Source organism: Planococcus citri, chromosome 1 (assembly GCF_950023065.1).
Source record: "Planococcus citri chromosome 1, ihPlaCitr1.1, whole genome shotgun sequence".
Classification (NCBI taxonomy): Eukaryota; Metazoa; Arthropoda; class Insecta; order Hemiptera; family Pseudococcidae; genus Planococcus; species Planococcus citri.
In genome coordinates, this window is record NC_088677.1 from 62,638,704 (window position 1) to 62,654,970 (window position 16,267).

The following is a 16,267-nucleotide window of genomic DNA, read 5'->3' on the forward strand; positions in this document are numbered from 1 at the left end:
GAAATTTCACCGTTAACACTTGAAAATTTTGCATAATGATACCGGTATTAAGTTCGTCTATTTTATGACAAAAGTTTACATTAATAAAAGCATATGTCGCCTATAATGGCACTTACAGGGATGAATAAAGCGAAAGTGCTATAGGGGTCGTGCCTCCCTTTTTTTTTATTTACTTACCTGGATGATGACGTTGGTAATTTCACCAGCTATTAAATCAAATTAGAGAGAGTGTCGTAATTCTTTATCGATGAAATAAGAAAATTTACGTTCTAACGAAGTACTAAATTGAATGATGGTACCTATAGGTATTTTGTATAATTTTTAATATGTAAGTACCTTCGTAATCAACAAAAAATTATGACGTATGAATGTTTGATAAAATTGTCAGAAAGATTTGATTCAAGTACTAAATTAAATTAAGACTCCAAACAAACTTATTTTTACAACTTCTCTCCCTTCTCTCTTAAAAAAACTCAGGAGATTGCAACCAGCAGAATATTTTTTTTAGTTTTAACAAAAAAATCTATAGGATCACACAAAATACATCTCATAGGTAGGTACTTATTTTAGTAAAATTTCAAGTGCCAGAATTTTTTTTACATTTTTTTATACTGGGCGTGTATAATTGCCAGGATTTTTACGCCCATGCAGTTTCGAGGGGTTAGTTAGATTTGGTTCGAAAGATTGATTTCTTTGATGAATTTAAGAATGTTTTCCATCTGTTTAAAGTTGTCAGGAATTGTAAGGTCAAGGTCTGAAATGTTTAAGGATTGGCGTTTTGTTTTGAGGGAGGGGCAATAGAATAGAAGGTGTTGAGAGGAGATTATCTTCAGAGTTACAGAATTGATAGGTGGGTGTAGGTGCCTTGGTGTGCAAATGGTTATGGGTTAATTTGGTGTGACCAATTCTGAGGCGGGTGATTATAATTTCTGCTGGTCTATTTAAGTATAGGTGATGAAGGTGTTTCCAAGGAAGGATTGATTTTTTGTGGGTAAATAGTTGTTTTTGAGTTCCATAGGTTTTGCCAGTTGGAGTTTTGGATGATTTTTAGAATATTCATAACGTCATCATTGGTTACAGAGAAAATTTTAGAGGGGGTAACAGTTGTTTTAGCTGACTCACCATCTACTGCCTGATTTCCTTCGATACCTACATGACTTGGGACAAACATAAATTTAATAATTTTATCAGTAGTCTGAAGTTTATAAATGATTTGATGGATCTTATGAACAAGTTGATGTTCTGAAAATTTGTTTTGGATTGATAGAAGAGCAGAGAGCGAGTCTGATTGAATTAAGGATTTTTTGTAAGGGCTGTTGGAGGTAGAGATCTTTTGTAGGCAGTGGAGTATGGCAGCAAGTTCTAAATTGAAAATTGAAGAATATTTATAAGCTGTGAAGTTGGTTATTCTACCATCAATAGAAAAAGCATAGCCTACATATTCAAACTCTTTTTTAGAGCCATTCTGTGAAGCATAAAATGAATTCATGATATTCTATTATGATCTTAATACATATTATTTTTATTTGATGAAACCAGATGGATACTCATTTTTTTGTATTGGGATAAGAATAGATTGAATTCTGGTAAAATTAATTCCCAGGGAGGAAATTTATTGTATTTGGAAGTGAGGTCTAATAGATTTACATGGTAATTTCTTAAAGAATTTTGGAGAATACAGGAGTGATTATCAGAATGGTTTGAAATACAGTAAAAGTCGCTTAATGTTATAACATTTGTCCCAGCCCAGTTTAATAACATTAACTGATTTATAACACAAACCGATTGAACAAAAAAGTGATTTTTTGCCAAAAATTGTTATATGGTCAATTTTTTACTAAATATGTAGTCATTGTACTAACATTTCCCAAAAATTTGCGAGAAAAAGTGTTAAAAAGATTTTAACCCGCCTCCCCCAACATTCAAAAATGGCATTGACAAACAAATTTTCCTGCGCCAGAACAAAATATGGTATGTCATTGGGATATCCAGAGAGGGTATGTAGAGGTTGCACCAATAATTTCCCATGTTGAGCATTTTGCCTACTTTTTTATTTTAAGGGGCAAACATTTTTTTAAAAATTTGGAATTTCCACATTTATCAATTTTTTATTTTTTTCAAATTAAAAAAAAAATTAAAAACAGGTGGAATCATTCTGACTCCTCACTGATAATTGTGTGCCCATGTCCAACATTGCTCGTGCACAGCAATTTATCTATCCTTTTAATTCAACTTATTAAAGGTGCAAAAAATTTCGAGCTTCTGGCCTGTACAAAAATTTTTCAAAAATTTCTGCCCCTTAAAATAAAAAAGTAGGCAACCTTCTCCACACGGCAAATGAACGGCAGAGCATACACGCATGTGTACCAGGAGCCGTTACTATCCTATCACTCATTTCTGCGGAGCAATCACACGAAGAAACCGGTTTGTGACATTTTTAACAATGTTGTGGTCGGTGGGTTAATATTACATAAAAATGGAAAAAACACTTAAAAATTATAACATTATCCGATGCTCTAATTACAATAACCGATGGAATTTCAATGTAATGAGATATAAAAGATCGGGACTGAACAGTTTTAATAACATAAAGCGATTTATAACATTAACTGTTATAATAATAAGCGACTTTTACTGTATTTTGAATTTGTTTTTTTATTAAAGTTCTGACTGGGTTTGTTGGATTTGTTGTTGCTGATGCAATGAATTTATTAGTAATATAGAAATTCCTGAAGTTTGGAGGGGGTTCACTAGCTTCACAGTAGATGCTATCTACAGGAGAGGATGGTAATGCTCCAATACATATAGGCGTAAGGCAGCATTTTGTATTACTTTAAGGATTGATAGGTTTTTATCTGATGTACTGATACATATGCTGGACAGCCATATTCTATTTTGCTTCTAATTAGAGATCTATATAACTGAAGTAAAAGGAATTTTGACTGGTTATATTTTGGATTTTTAATCACTTTCAATAGATTTACTGGGATTTTCATTAAGTTCTGTTTAGTGGATAAAAAGTGAGGTGTCCATTTGAGCTTACAGTCAAAAATCAATCCAAGGAATTTTGTAAGTATTTGATTTGAATTCAAGTTTTTTACCTTTGAAGGTTAGGGAAGGAAGATCGATTTTGTTCTGTCTAAAAAAAAAATGCAATGGGTTTTGATTTTCAATTTTTTTTTGGAAATTTTAAAAATTCATACGTAGGTACTATGGAAAAATTCAGAATGTGATAAAATTTACATAGAACGATGATGTTTGATTTAGCCTTACAAGAGAAGTATCCTAACCGGAACAAAAAATTTTAAACCAGTAAAACGAGAATTTATGGGGACAAAACAAGATTTGTATGCAAGAAAAATCGAAATTGGAGGTAATTTTTTGAAAATCTTTCATGATGTGTGATGATTTTATGAAAATGAAGGTTAAATTACTGCTCGAGCGGAGTGAGAACGAAAATTTTAAGAAAAAATGGTTCCAAAAAACGAAAAAACGTTAATTTTTGCATGTTTTATTTTAAAATTTCGTTCACAAGGGGAGGAGGGGGCGATGGCCCCCTTCATTACATTACTGATCTACGAGATGCAGCTAATATTTAATACAAAACATATAAATTTAAAAAAACGAAAAAAAGAATTGGAGAACAGTTCTTCAGCTTCAAAGTGGTGTGCTCACATTTCCACATAAGCCCATAGCCCTCTCAGCTTCACTCAACACTCAGAAATTGGCGAGTGTTTTCATGAAGAAATTTCCAGGTTTAATCCCCATCTACGAATGAGTCAAATGTACCCTCAATGGAGGAATAGATCAAAATGTTGAGTAAATATAGGCAGCATCTTGCCATCGTTAATGAATTGTAGCACGTTCAATAAAAATTCTAGAAATTGAAATCAACCAGCATCGCGACCTTGATTCATCCTACACTGTTTACGGTAGGTAGGTAATTATAGTTGAAAAAAGACGAAAAATCTCATCTTAAAGTAATTCAAGCTGAAAAAGCTAATTTCACGAAAATCGTTTCGATAATATGCTGGAGAAAAAGTAAAAAGAGAAGAAGCGAAAAAAAAAACACCAAAAATCGTCTCCTTAAAAAGTCTTTAACGCTGAATAATAGTAATTCGAAACTGTTTCTTTTATGGTGGACCGTTTTGGCGAAGAAGAAAAAAAAAGGATTCACCAACTTAATGACTAAAATTTACGGAAAAAACTAATTTCTGTAGATAAAAAAGAGCTATTTGGCTTTTAACTTTTAATTATTATTTCTTTTCGATTTAACGAACCACTTTTCTTCTAAATGATAAAAAAGCCGCAAAACTATTTTAATCTATTTTGATAAGAAATGGCCTCCGTAATGGAATAGAGAAAGCCATTTATAAATCAAAAGAAGAAATTGGATTTCCAACTGTCTACCTGATTCGTAAGCTGATTACAAACACAATTTACGACCTTGTTTTCGGGCAAGTGCCGCGTATTTTTTACACGTTTTAATTGCTTTATATCCCCGGTATTCGATAAATTGTTTTCTTATACTGTACCGAAACGTGTAAATGTTTCAATCTCTGGAGAAAAATGTAAATTTCCTATTTTTAGGTCAAACTTATTTTCCCTCCCTCGCAAAGTACATATACCTACTCGTGTCGCTTGCTTTGATTAATGTTTCCATGTTCGACAAAACAAATGCATGTTGAACGACCAACTCCAGCAAGCAATAAATATACCTCGATAAGTTTTTAATTTTTATCGTCAACTTTACGCAGAAAAATACCTTTCGTAATTTACCCTCGATGAAAAAAAAAAAAAAAATGAGCAGGAAAAATACGCAGAATTAACTCTACTGTAGCTAAAAATCAACCATATAGGTGGGTAGGAAAGGAACGAGGAAGTACTTCATCGATGCGAGTTTCCTTTTACCAGCACATATTACTAATTTTCTAAATGAAACAATAACCAACGTGTTAAACTTGGTAGGTACCTAGGTACCTACATAAAATTCATACTCGAGTTTGCTAAAACGTTAGAGTATTTTGTCACGTATTTGAAAATATCACGCCTTTGTTAATGTGGACATGGAACAAGTTTTGAGAAAATTTTTTAAAATTATACATTTACGTCACGTGAAATCTAAGTAACGATCTTCATATTATTTTTGTTTCACATGTTTCCAATCCTCTAAGCAATTGTTTCGAAAAAAAGTAGATGGCACTTTTGAAAGTAAAAAGATATTACCTTTGCTGTAATATCGTCGTATATACTTTACTACACTCTTGACGATTATTTTTACTTTTTTTTTCTTGTTCAGTTTATATTTTTTGCAACATTTTCTTCGGTCTTTCACGTGTACACCGAAGAATATCGAATTTTGCTCAAAAACAGAGAATCACTTTTACTCGATACCTAGTTACCTTCCTACTATTATTTTTTTCGAAGAGATATAATTTTAAATCTGTAACATAATTTTATTTTCGATTGAAGTAAGGTACCTATGCTTTGGTTGAGTTTCAGAAAGTATAAAATAGTCAAGTGAGTGGCTAAATTTTGTAAAAATGTAGTAAAATGTTCATTAATTCTTTCAATGAGGAGGTTACCCCCGAGAGAAGTGCCACGAAATGTTGCTGTCTTCCTCTCTCCAATAGAACCGATTTCATTTTTATAAAAAAAAAAGAAATTTACTAACCTGTATTATTAATTAAATATCCAAGTCAAACCTATCTCCAATATCAACATTACTAAATTTCTTTTTATCAATTCACCAATTAAAAAATTAATCCGAACTTGACCTCCAAGATCCAAAATGTTCCCTACCTATATATAAATTCGAATTCGATAAATTTCAAAAATAGAATTTTTTCCGCACTAAAAAAATCGATAACGAAGCAAAAAAAATACGACATTGCGAGCGATATCTCGTAAATAACTTAATACGACAAATATTTTCACTGCGATTTATTTATAGCTTCGCTTTTGCGTGTCTTATCTTTTAAAAAAGTTTCAATTTCACCAAAAAAGTAACCTATCCAAAAATCAAGCCACAATCTCCTTACACTCAATGCAGCTAGTATAAGGAAGCAAAGGAAAAAAATTAATGCCACCATAACCCGAATGGAAATACAGAGAACATGGTTATAAATACGACGTCAAAAGTTATCCCAAGAAAATACTATACTTTTTTATACCATTTGCCCAATTTATATTCAAACTACAATAAATCCCATCGCGATTCATTGAAAAATGATGTGCCACATTTAGCCGGAAATTTCGTTCTCGGAGGTTTTAATTTAAAATAATTGTTGTTTAATTATAACAAACACTGTTGGGAATAAGAACCGATACTTTGGTCGAGAAAATTAAACCAATAAAAGACAATATTCCAAGAGGTTATAGTTCATCTCGTTAAATTCAACACGTTTTAATAATAAGTATCATAACTTTACCGGAACGTTGATGAATCTACGATAAATTAATAAGAATTACTTCTGGGAATGTCGAGTGCTAAAGGTACCTACTCATTAAGGTCAGAATCGAAATTCGTATCCGCGAATGTATTTGTAGCTTAACGCTAGACGCCAAGTTGAAATTAATCTTATTCCAGCGCACAGATGATATCTTCCAAGAGTGTACAAAACACCCAAAAATAGGCGATCTGCAAATTTTTTATCATTCAGAAGGAGGTAGAGGCATTAAAATGGTCTTGGATTTTGATGGACACGGCCATTGGTTGACTCAGAATTCAAACTGGTGGACTAACTATATCTATTTATTTCAAACTCCATGTTAAAAATAGGAAGCGATTAAATAGAAAAGTTCATGATTTTTTAACAATTCTATTTTATTGAATGTTCTATAGCCTCTCAAGGTCACTAACTAACCTGTCTAGCTTCCCAAGGTCATCTGTGTGGCATGTTAAGGTTGTTGACCCGTCTGTCTGATCTCTTAAGGTCGTCTGTCTTCCTGTTTGGCCTTTAAAGATCATTGTCCCTTCTAAAGTGGCCTCTCAAGGTTGGTTGTCTGTCTATCTGACCTCTTAAGGTCATTGACCCAACTGTATGAAGGAGAAGACATTTATTTTTAAAGTGCTTACAACGCAATAATATTGCTTTCCAAGGTCGTATTTCTGTCTGTCTGACCTCGTAAGGTCATTGACCCAACAGTATGGCTTTCCAAGGTCGTATTTCTGTCTGTCTGTCTGACATGTTAAGGTTATTGACCTTCCTGTCTGGCCTTAAAAGGCCAATGACCGGTTTGAGTGGCCTCTCAAGGTGATAATGTCTGCCTGCTAGGCCTCTCGAGATCTCTGACCCACCTGTATACAACTTCTTCTGAAGGTCATTGACCTATCTGTTCACCTGTCGTACCTTTCGAAGTCACTGACCTACCTACGTGCTTGTCTGGTTGCCCAGAGTCGCCTGTCTGTCTGTCCAGCCTCTTAAGATCATTTACCCGTCTGTCAGGTTTCCCGGGGTCGCTTATCTATGTGTCTGGACTCTCAAGGTCACTATCCCAGCTATCTACTCTCTCAAGGTTGTCTGTCGCATACGGATGTTCTAAACTATGCGATGTTTAAAACAACAGCAAAAATTTATTGAATTTTAAGCAAAAAAATGTACCGATAAAAACAGCCTGTTTAAAACATATTATTTTTCTTACAGCAACTTGTTTTTTTTTTTCAAAATTAATTTTTCAGTCAGTTTTTGTAGGTATGTATTTTTTATTGGAAAAATGGGATTAAAAATAGAACATTTTCAGTGTTTTTCATTTTAAACAACAAAAAAAAAACAAAGAGCTTCTCCCCCGAACTCTGTACTGTTTGTCTGTCTGTCTGGCCTCTGAAAGTTATTGATACATCAGTCTGATTTCTCAGGGTAGTTTGTGTGCCTGTCTGGCCTCTTAGGACATTTGCCCGCATTTTTTTGCTCCTCTCTCAAATTTCGAATAAAGTCATGTATGTACCTGCTTTATAAGTATCAAAAATAGAAAAGGGTAAAACTGAATGTAAAATTGGACAAAATAAGATCCTGAGTTCAAAAAAATTCTAATGAAAAGCATCTTTGATTTATACCTACCTATGAGGACCCACTTGTGTAGCTAAAATTTTTGATCCACAAATGGCACTTTTATGGTCTGATTTTGATGTTTTTTTGTGTTATTTATAAAAATACATAATAAATGCTACAAATTTTCCCTTCTACGAATTTTTCTAGAACTATTTTTTCATGCTGTGGTGTTTTTACCTTTTTTTGCATTGATTTATTTCATGAGTATTAGTACCTACTCGTACCTACTTATATTTGCGTTGTAAAGGTTACTATAGATTTCATGAATAACTGAGCACATTCTCGTATGTTCAATATCAAGACCTCCAATTACTCTAAATATCCTACGTTATGCTCACTCCTTACTCTAAATGACTAGGTAGGTAGGTAGGCACTTTGAGTACCTAATGTATTAAATTTATTGAATATTTGATGTTTTTTTTCTGGGCATTTAAAATTTATAATTCAGAAAAGTACTTGCTAATACGCAAATTATGTGCAATGCCCATAAATTAGGTCATTGTTAGTACATATTGCAAGCATCAGAATTGCATATAACAATTCTTTAAAAAAAAAAACAACAAAAAAAACAGTAGGTAGTCATTGGTTATTATTCGGTTTACTGCAAGTTTTTCGATCTACGAAACTACAATTATGAATGTTGTGAACGATCTTGTAAAAATTATGAATCAAATTCGCGGCAAAGAGAATATCTTCGGGTACAAGTCGACCATAGCAAATCAATTCTATTTGGCCTACTGCTTCATGGGAGGAATCTACGATAGCACAAAGTTTCACCGGCATACCAAAATTGTTTGGTTTTCATGGACGCTTTCTATGGTTTTAATGTGTTCTTTTCAAATGGTATCCTATTTTTTGTTCAGTGATGAGAAAGATATTGTGGCTCTGTTGTACTTTGTATTTGTATTCATAGCTCCTTGTTTCTTATGTGTTGTACTACCTTATATCTCGGTGTTTTACTTTGGCAAAAACTTACACGATGTGATCCAAATAGCGGATTATATTATTATAAAACATAATATCCACAAAAAGAGCACGGAATCATTGAGAAAACTGCTTCTGTATCTTATTCTGTACCATTGTTCAACTCTTTCGATATATTATTCGAGTTGTTTTCTGAGTATAATATTGTTTTATGAAGAAGAAAAGGTTAAAAACTACAACTATTACTTCATCTATGCACCAAAACTTGACCAATACGGTTCTTTGCAATATTTCTTAATTTATAACGGTATGTCAGCTTTAATTTCTTTAGTGGTAGTCATTACGTATCCCATGATATCATTTATGCTTGTATTCTGCACGGTTGTATTTCAAGATGGAATACAACAAATTATAATCGACTTGAACTCACTGGATTCAAATAATGATATGACTGTTGAAACTTACAAAATCGTTGAACCAAAATTCAAATGCACCATCAAAAAATGTGTACGTGATTTTCAAGTTGCTTGCAAGTAAGTTGATTATTCTATATGGTAGGTTTCTAGGTACATAGTACATACTTAGTAGGTACTCATATAGGTACTTGAGAGAAAGGGCAATGTAATCTTGAGATAAATTCATACCTACGTTTTCAGAATGATCCAATGTTTCAGAGGTTTTTATGAAACATTAGCAGCAATTATATTACCAATTGTGCTATTATTTGAGATCACGCATGCCTTCATCTTTGTATTGGTGAGTGTAGGCCTACTTGTAAATAATCATTCATTCATTCATTCATTCATTCATTCATTCCCTTGATGAATTGTTAAATAATCATTCATTCATTCATTCATTCCTTTGATGAATTGTTTAGTTTTTTTTTTTTTTTTTTAATTTTTCATATCAGCCGGGTATCTCAACAGCAGTCAGACTCAGAGAAATAACTATATTTCTTCCAACTATCCAACCTGTATTCGTGTTATGTTGGGCAGGAGAAATTCTGGAAGAATCAGTAAGCTTTAATAATTATGAGCAGTTGACATATGATGTTAGAAACATGTAATGTGATGTCACATAATTTTAAAGAATTTTATTTCTTTTTTCAACAGGTACAGGCGCTATCTTTTGCTGTGTACTCTACTCCATGGTATTGGTCGACATCGTTGCGCAAAGATGTTTATGTATTTCTGTGCCAAACTCAAAGACCAATGACTGTAACAGCGTTAGGAGCGTATCCGCTTTGCTTGGCAACGTTTTTACGTTTTATGAATATGATACAGTCATCTGTCAACGTTTTACGAACGATTATCTCAAAATGAAACAATTCATCGAAGGAAGTACCTCAACGTTAGTCGCCGATCTGTTCGAGGGGTTGCCTAAGATTTATATCCTTAAGGGGTAACACTTGCGCTGTAAAAATCCAACCACAATTTGAAGTCTTCTTTCATAGCATCAAGGCGATTAACCAGTGGAAGGGGATATTCGCCATTTCTAAATCACATGAAGAAAGCAACTAATTGGACTCTGAAGAATGCTCACTTGACTTTTAGATCATCAATGATGACAAAATGAAAATGCACTTTGACGAGGGAGTAACTACGTACCATAAGTAATTAAAAGCATTCTCATTGCCAGTTGTTATGTCGCATATCGCAAAAGACAAATAATACTTATTGAACGAAGCAATAATTCTTTTCACATTAATATACACGGAAATTTCAATATAAATATTTACAACAAATTGCAGGCTATGGCTAATCATAAAGTGAGGTATGATGAAAAGCTAAGATCACGTATTCGTGCTAGCGCACTCTATTTATGTATATTTACATTGTAAAGGTTACTATAGATTTTATCAATATGTAAGAAAATAATTGAGTAGATATGTTCAATGTAAAGACCTCCAATTATGTACTCTTTAATATCAGACGTTATTCGTACCTACCTACTCTAAATTATTAACTAGACACATAAGTTCTTACTTTGAATAGAGTGCACTTACCTAATCTACTAAATTTAAATATTTGATGTTTTTTTTCTTCGAATTTGAAATTTATAATCTGAAAATATACTTCGCTCATAAATTAGGTCATTGTTGGCATCGCAAGCACCAGAATTGCATATAACAATTCCTAAAAACCAGTAGTTATTCAATCGGTTTACCAGAAGTTTTTTGATCTACGTAATTAAAATTATGAACGTGGTGAACGATCTTGTAAAAATTATGAATCAAATTCGCGGCAAAGAGAATATCTTCGGGTACAAGTCGACCATAGCAAATCAATTCTATTTGGCCTACTGCTTCATGGGAGGAATCTACATTAGCAAGGAGTTTCACCGACATACCAAAATTTTTTGGTTTTCATGGACGCTTTCTATGGTTTTACTGTGTCTTTTTCAATTGGTATCCTATCTTTTGTTCAGTGATGAGAAAGATATTGTGACTCTGTTGTACACTGTGTTTGTATTCATGGCTCCTTTTTTCGCTTGTATTGTAGTACCTTACATCTCGGTGTTTCGCTTTGGCAAAAACTTACACGATGTGATCCAAATAGCCGATTATGTTATTATTAATCATAATATCCACAAAAAGAGCACGGAATTATTGAAAAAACTGCTTCTGTATATTATTTTGTATGAGTGTTTAACTGCTTCCATTTTTTATTCGAGTTGTGCTCTGAGTGTAATATTTTTTTATGAAGAAGAAAAGGTTAAGAACTACAACTATTACTTTATCTATGCACCAAAACTTGACCAATATGGATCTCCGCAACTTTTCGTAATTTATAATACCATAGCAGCTTTATGTTCTTTATCGGTAGTAATTACGTATCCCATGATATCATTTCTGCTTGTATTTTGCACGGTGGTATTTCAAAACGGAATACAACAAATTATAATTGACTTGAACTCACTGGATTCAAATAATGATATGACCCTCGAAACTTACAAAATCGTTGAACAAAAATTCAAAAGAACCATCATAACCATCATAAAATGTGTACGTGATTTTCAAGTTGCTTGCAAGTAAGTTGATTATTCTGTACGGTAGGTCTCTATAGGTATACCTACGTACCAGATCTACTTAAAAGAAAAAACAATGTAATCCTGAGATAAATTCACACCTACTTACGTTTTCAGAATGATCGAATGTTTCAGAGGTTTTTATGAAACATTAGCTGCAATTATATTACCAACTGTGCTCTTCTTTGAGATCACTCATGCCTTCATCTTTGTATTGGTAAGTGTATAGGCCTACTTGTAATTGAGGAGTCGGCCTGCAAAGTGACCTAACTGCAAAAAATTGATTTTGAGATAAATGAGGAAAACGTGTCCTAGGAAATTGAAGTCACATTTTCGAAATCTGTTTTCGGGAATCGAAAGGGTCAACCTTCACTCACCTAATCACCTTTTCGTTTCTGAAAAATATGTACATGGGTTCGCTACAGGGTGCAACAAAAATGAAAAATGCTGCAGTTAGGTCACTTTACAGGCCACACATACGTGTTTTTTTTGTTTTTTAGAGATATGTATGCAATTTTCTCCGGTTTTTCATGGCGTATGTTATTCTTTATGAAAGCAAAGATTTATTCATTCATTCAAGATTTTTTTATGTACAGGAAGCTGGGTAGCTAAAACTAGAGTTGTGGCTTATTCTCAACTTACGATTTTACCATTTCGAATCACTCTGGAGCCTCCAGTGCGATTTTCGATGACTCCAAAATTTTTGAATTTCTTCAGAAGGGGTTAAAATTGATTTTGATTTCAACAAACAGTACCGTATGAAACACGTTTTCGGAAAATCGTAAAAATAAGGTCACTTTGCAGGCCACAGATTTAATTTCATCATTTTCTAGGGGTGGGGAAGAGGTGTTACGAGTGAAAATGGATGAAGGTGATATATTCCTTTTGTAGGGCATGTCCTAGACTATCAGATAGCGTTGCTATCTCAAAAATCATTTTTTTGCAGTTAGGTCACATTGCAGGCCGACTCCTCAATTGATCATTCATTCACTCCTTTGATGTTTTGTTCTTTTTTGTTTTTGTTTTTGTTTTTTTTTTCAAACCAGCCAGGTATCTCAACAGCAGTCAGACTAAGAGAAATATCTATATTTCTTCCAACTATTCAACCTGTATTCCTGTTATGTTGGACAGGAGAAATTCTGGAAGAATCGGTAAGCTTTTAATTATTGGAGAGGGGGAGGAACAGTTGACACATGATGTTAGAAACATGCATTGTGGTGTCACATAATTTTAGAGAATTTTATTGTTTTTTCAACAGGTACAGGCGCTATCTTTCGCTGTGTACTCTACTCCATGGTATTGGTCGACATCGTTGCGCAAAGATGTTTACATATTTCTGTGCCAAACGCAAAGACCAATGACTGTAACCGCGCTAGGAGCATATCCGCTTTGCTTGGCAACATTTTTACGTTTTACGAATGTGATACAGTCATCTGTCAACGTTTTACGAACGATTGCCTCAAAATGAAACAATACATCGAGGGAAGTACCTCAACTATTAGTCGCCAATCTGTTCTAGCGGTTGCGTACATCCGTATTTGGCTGGTTTGTCATAAGCCTGGTCCGGAAATTGAAAGTGCTACGGTGTAGGTAGGTGCACATTTTGGAAGAACCCAGTTTTGTCCATGGTTTCAGGTCCAAATTTTCAAGAAAAACAAAAAAGGTTTCTCTCACAAAATAGCCTATCTCTGAAACTGAAGGCTCTACATGCAAATCAATTTTCAAAGATTCCCAAGATTTTTACAAACTAAGTATGTAGATACTGTTTCCAGCTTTTTCTATTTCAAAGTTGTACAATCACGAAATGATATTTTTTGCTCATCTTGAATTGTTACACAGGTATTTACCTTAAAATTGACAGAAATTCAACTTTTGAAAATTTTTGAGAGAATAACCACAAAAAATTTATTCTATTCACAAAATATAGTTGCCCGTTTTGCCTTCAGTTTTAAAGATAAGCAATTTTGTCGAAGAATCTTTTTTGTTCGTCTCAAAAAATTATACCAGAATCCTATGGTCAAGAATTGGATTTTCGAAAATCCATACTTAGTCGCGGAGCCCGCATTAGGATCTATTGCCCCCCCCCCCCAAGATCAGGAAAAAATCTATCACCTGTCAAAATTTCGATTACCAAAGTGCTTTTTTCGATTCTTGGTGAATTTTTGAAAATCAAAAGGCCAAAAATGAGGGAAAAAGTCAACATTTTACCAAATTGACCAAGAAAGCTAAAATTTGGTATATACCCTATGTTTGACACGCCAAATCGATTGGAAACTGTTTCCAACCATTTTGAGCAATTCTGGAGCCTCTAGCAGATTTTTGAAAATCGAAATTCCCACAAAATTTCATCAAATGGAGTTGGAAAGCCGAAATTCATTCTGCAAACTAATGTCAATACACTATGAAGTCAACTGCGGGTGGATTTCAAGTCGCTTTTGAGCATCCAACGACTTTTTAAAAATTACAACTCCATTTGATGAAATCTGTGGGAATTTCAAGTTTTAAAAATCATCTGGAGGCTCCAGAACTGCTCAAAACGGTTGGAAACAGTTTCCAATCGATTTGGCGTATCAAAAATAGGGTACATCCCAAATTTTAGCTTTCTTGGTCAATTTGGTAAAATTTTGATTTTTTCCCTTATTTTTGGCTTAAAGATTTTCAGAAATTCACCAAAAATCGAAAAAAGCACTTTAGCACTTGAAATTTTTACAAGTGATAAATTTTTGTCTGATCTTTCGATCTACCTTTGAACGGTTTGAAGAATTTCGTACAAGTATTATGTTGGAACAGAAAATTTGCGATTTCGGCTGACCTGTCAATCAAAACGGCCGCCATTTTGTTAGTAGGGCCACCTTTTTTTTTTAGGACAAGGGCTAGCAATGTTCCTTAGGACTCCTCCATTAAGAAAAAATATGTCCTGGAGGATCGACCGGGGGGGGGGTGCAATAGATCATTATGCGATCCGACTAACTCCCCTGCCCCTTCAATTTCCACATTAGATTCATGTCAGAAAACCCGAATGTCTACTGCAAAATGCTTTTCCATGTGCATATAATAGGTTTAGGTACGTAGGCAAATTTTTGTGCTGATCGACGACTAGTTGAGGTACTTCCTCGTAATGATCAGTTGGAGCAAGTACATTAATTGGGAATTTCTATTTTTAAAAATGACATGCTATTTTGAAACTTTTTTAACGACACCTCTGTTAAAATGAAAACTTTAGGGCTGAAATATTTATTGTGTATCAACAAATATATCTTGTATACCTATCTAAGATCATAAGATGACTGTTTGTTTTCAATTTTTTGCTCATATTTTCTCAACATATTATTCAGTTTGTTTCAAATAATAGGTACCTACATATTTTCAAAACGCATACCTATTTACGGCATTCTGGATAGGCAACTTATTTCACTACATTTTTTTCAGACTTCACAAATTCCAAATCTAGCAAAATTATACCAAGATGACAACACTACCATACCTACTCACTTACACGATCTTTACTTATGTATTACGTCTAACTCAAGTTGGTATAATTTTATCGAAATATGCAAACGACGCTGCGCGCCGAGTCGCCTTCGTAATTGAATTTACCTTGCGGTATTACCAATTCGTGAAATATACCACGTTAAGGTACCTTTATAATTAAAGAAGGTTATTCGCTGGCAAAACAAACGATACGCGAAATATCAATGCTCACATACGCATTATCTGTTGTAATTAAAATGTGTAAAAGGGTTAAGTGGACTAACTTGGAAAGCGGATTAGCGAAAAGCGAAACGAAAGAGGCATGAAGCGAATGTTAAGCAGTAAAAGTAGCCGCAACAATAACCTAATAGCAAAAGAGGAAGGCTGACCGTAAAAGCAGTAGAAAAGCGTGACCCTTACGTAGTCCCAAAAGGCCTGTTTAGATATTTCTTGTATTCGCATATATATATACTCGTATAAGGGTTGGGTTGGGTTGCGCGGCCACTACAGTGACAAAGCTTGTTTTGAATAATTAAAGTCGGAGAACGGTAATTAAAGAGATTATTCCACGAAAGCAAAGGAGACCGGTATAGAGGCATCGGTTTCCCATGTTGGATGATAAGTTGCCGTGGATAACTTTACCTACGAGTAGAATGATATTCGCATCGGATCACGCCAAAATAGTGTAAACTCCATGTGTGTATCGTGTATGTGTGTCCTATACCTATTTATAAGCTGTTGTTTGCCGAATTAACTTAATTCTCTGGTGCCCTTCGCACGCGAGTGTGTTCATC

General features: G+C 33.9%; 1 protein-coding gene across 2 annotated transcripts; it reads left to right on the plus strand.

The window, feature by feature from the left end:
• The first annotated feature begins 8,479 nt into the window (after positions 1–8,479).
• On the plus strand, positions 8,480–15,284 carry LOC135833233 (uncharacterized). Of its 2 annotated transcripts, XM_065346938.1 has the most exons (7): positions 8,480–9,508; positions 9,632–9,731; positions 9,886–9,990; positions 10,088–12,005; positions 12,120–12,219; positions 13,049–13,153; positions 13,261–15,284. In XM_065346938.1, exons 1-4 carry the CDS (start codon positions 8,685–8,687, stop codon positions 10,295–10,297), a joined length of 1,239 nt encoding a protein of 412 aa, XP_065203010.1. In that variant the 5' UTR covers positions 8,480–8,684; the 3' UTR covers positions 10,298–12,005; positions 12,120–12,219; positions 13,049–13,153; positions 13,261–15,284. The 2 variants fall into 2 exon arrangements, with proteins under 2 accessions (XP_065203010.1, XP_065203009.1); XM_065346937.1 differs by lacking the exons at positions 8,480–9,508; positions 9,632–9,731; positions 9,886–9,990 and having other exon boundaries at positions 10,294–12,005.
• Positions 15,285–16,267: the final 983 nt, after the last annotated feature.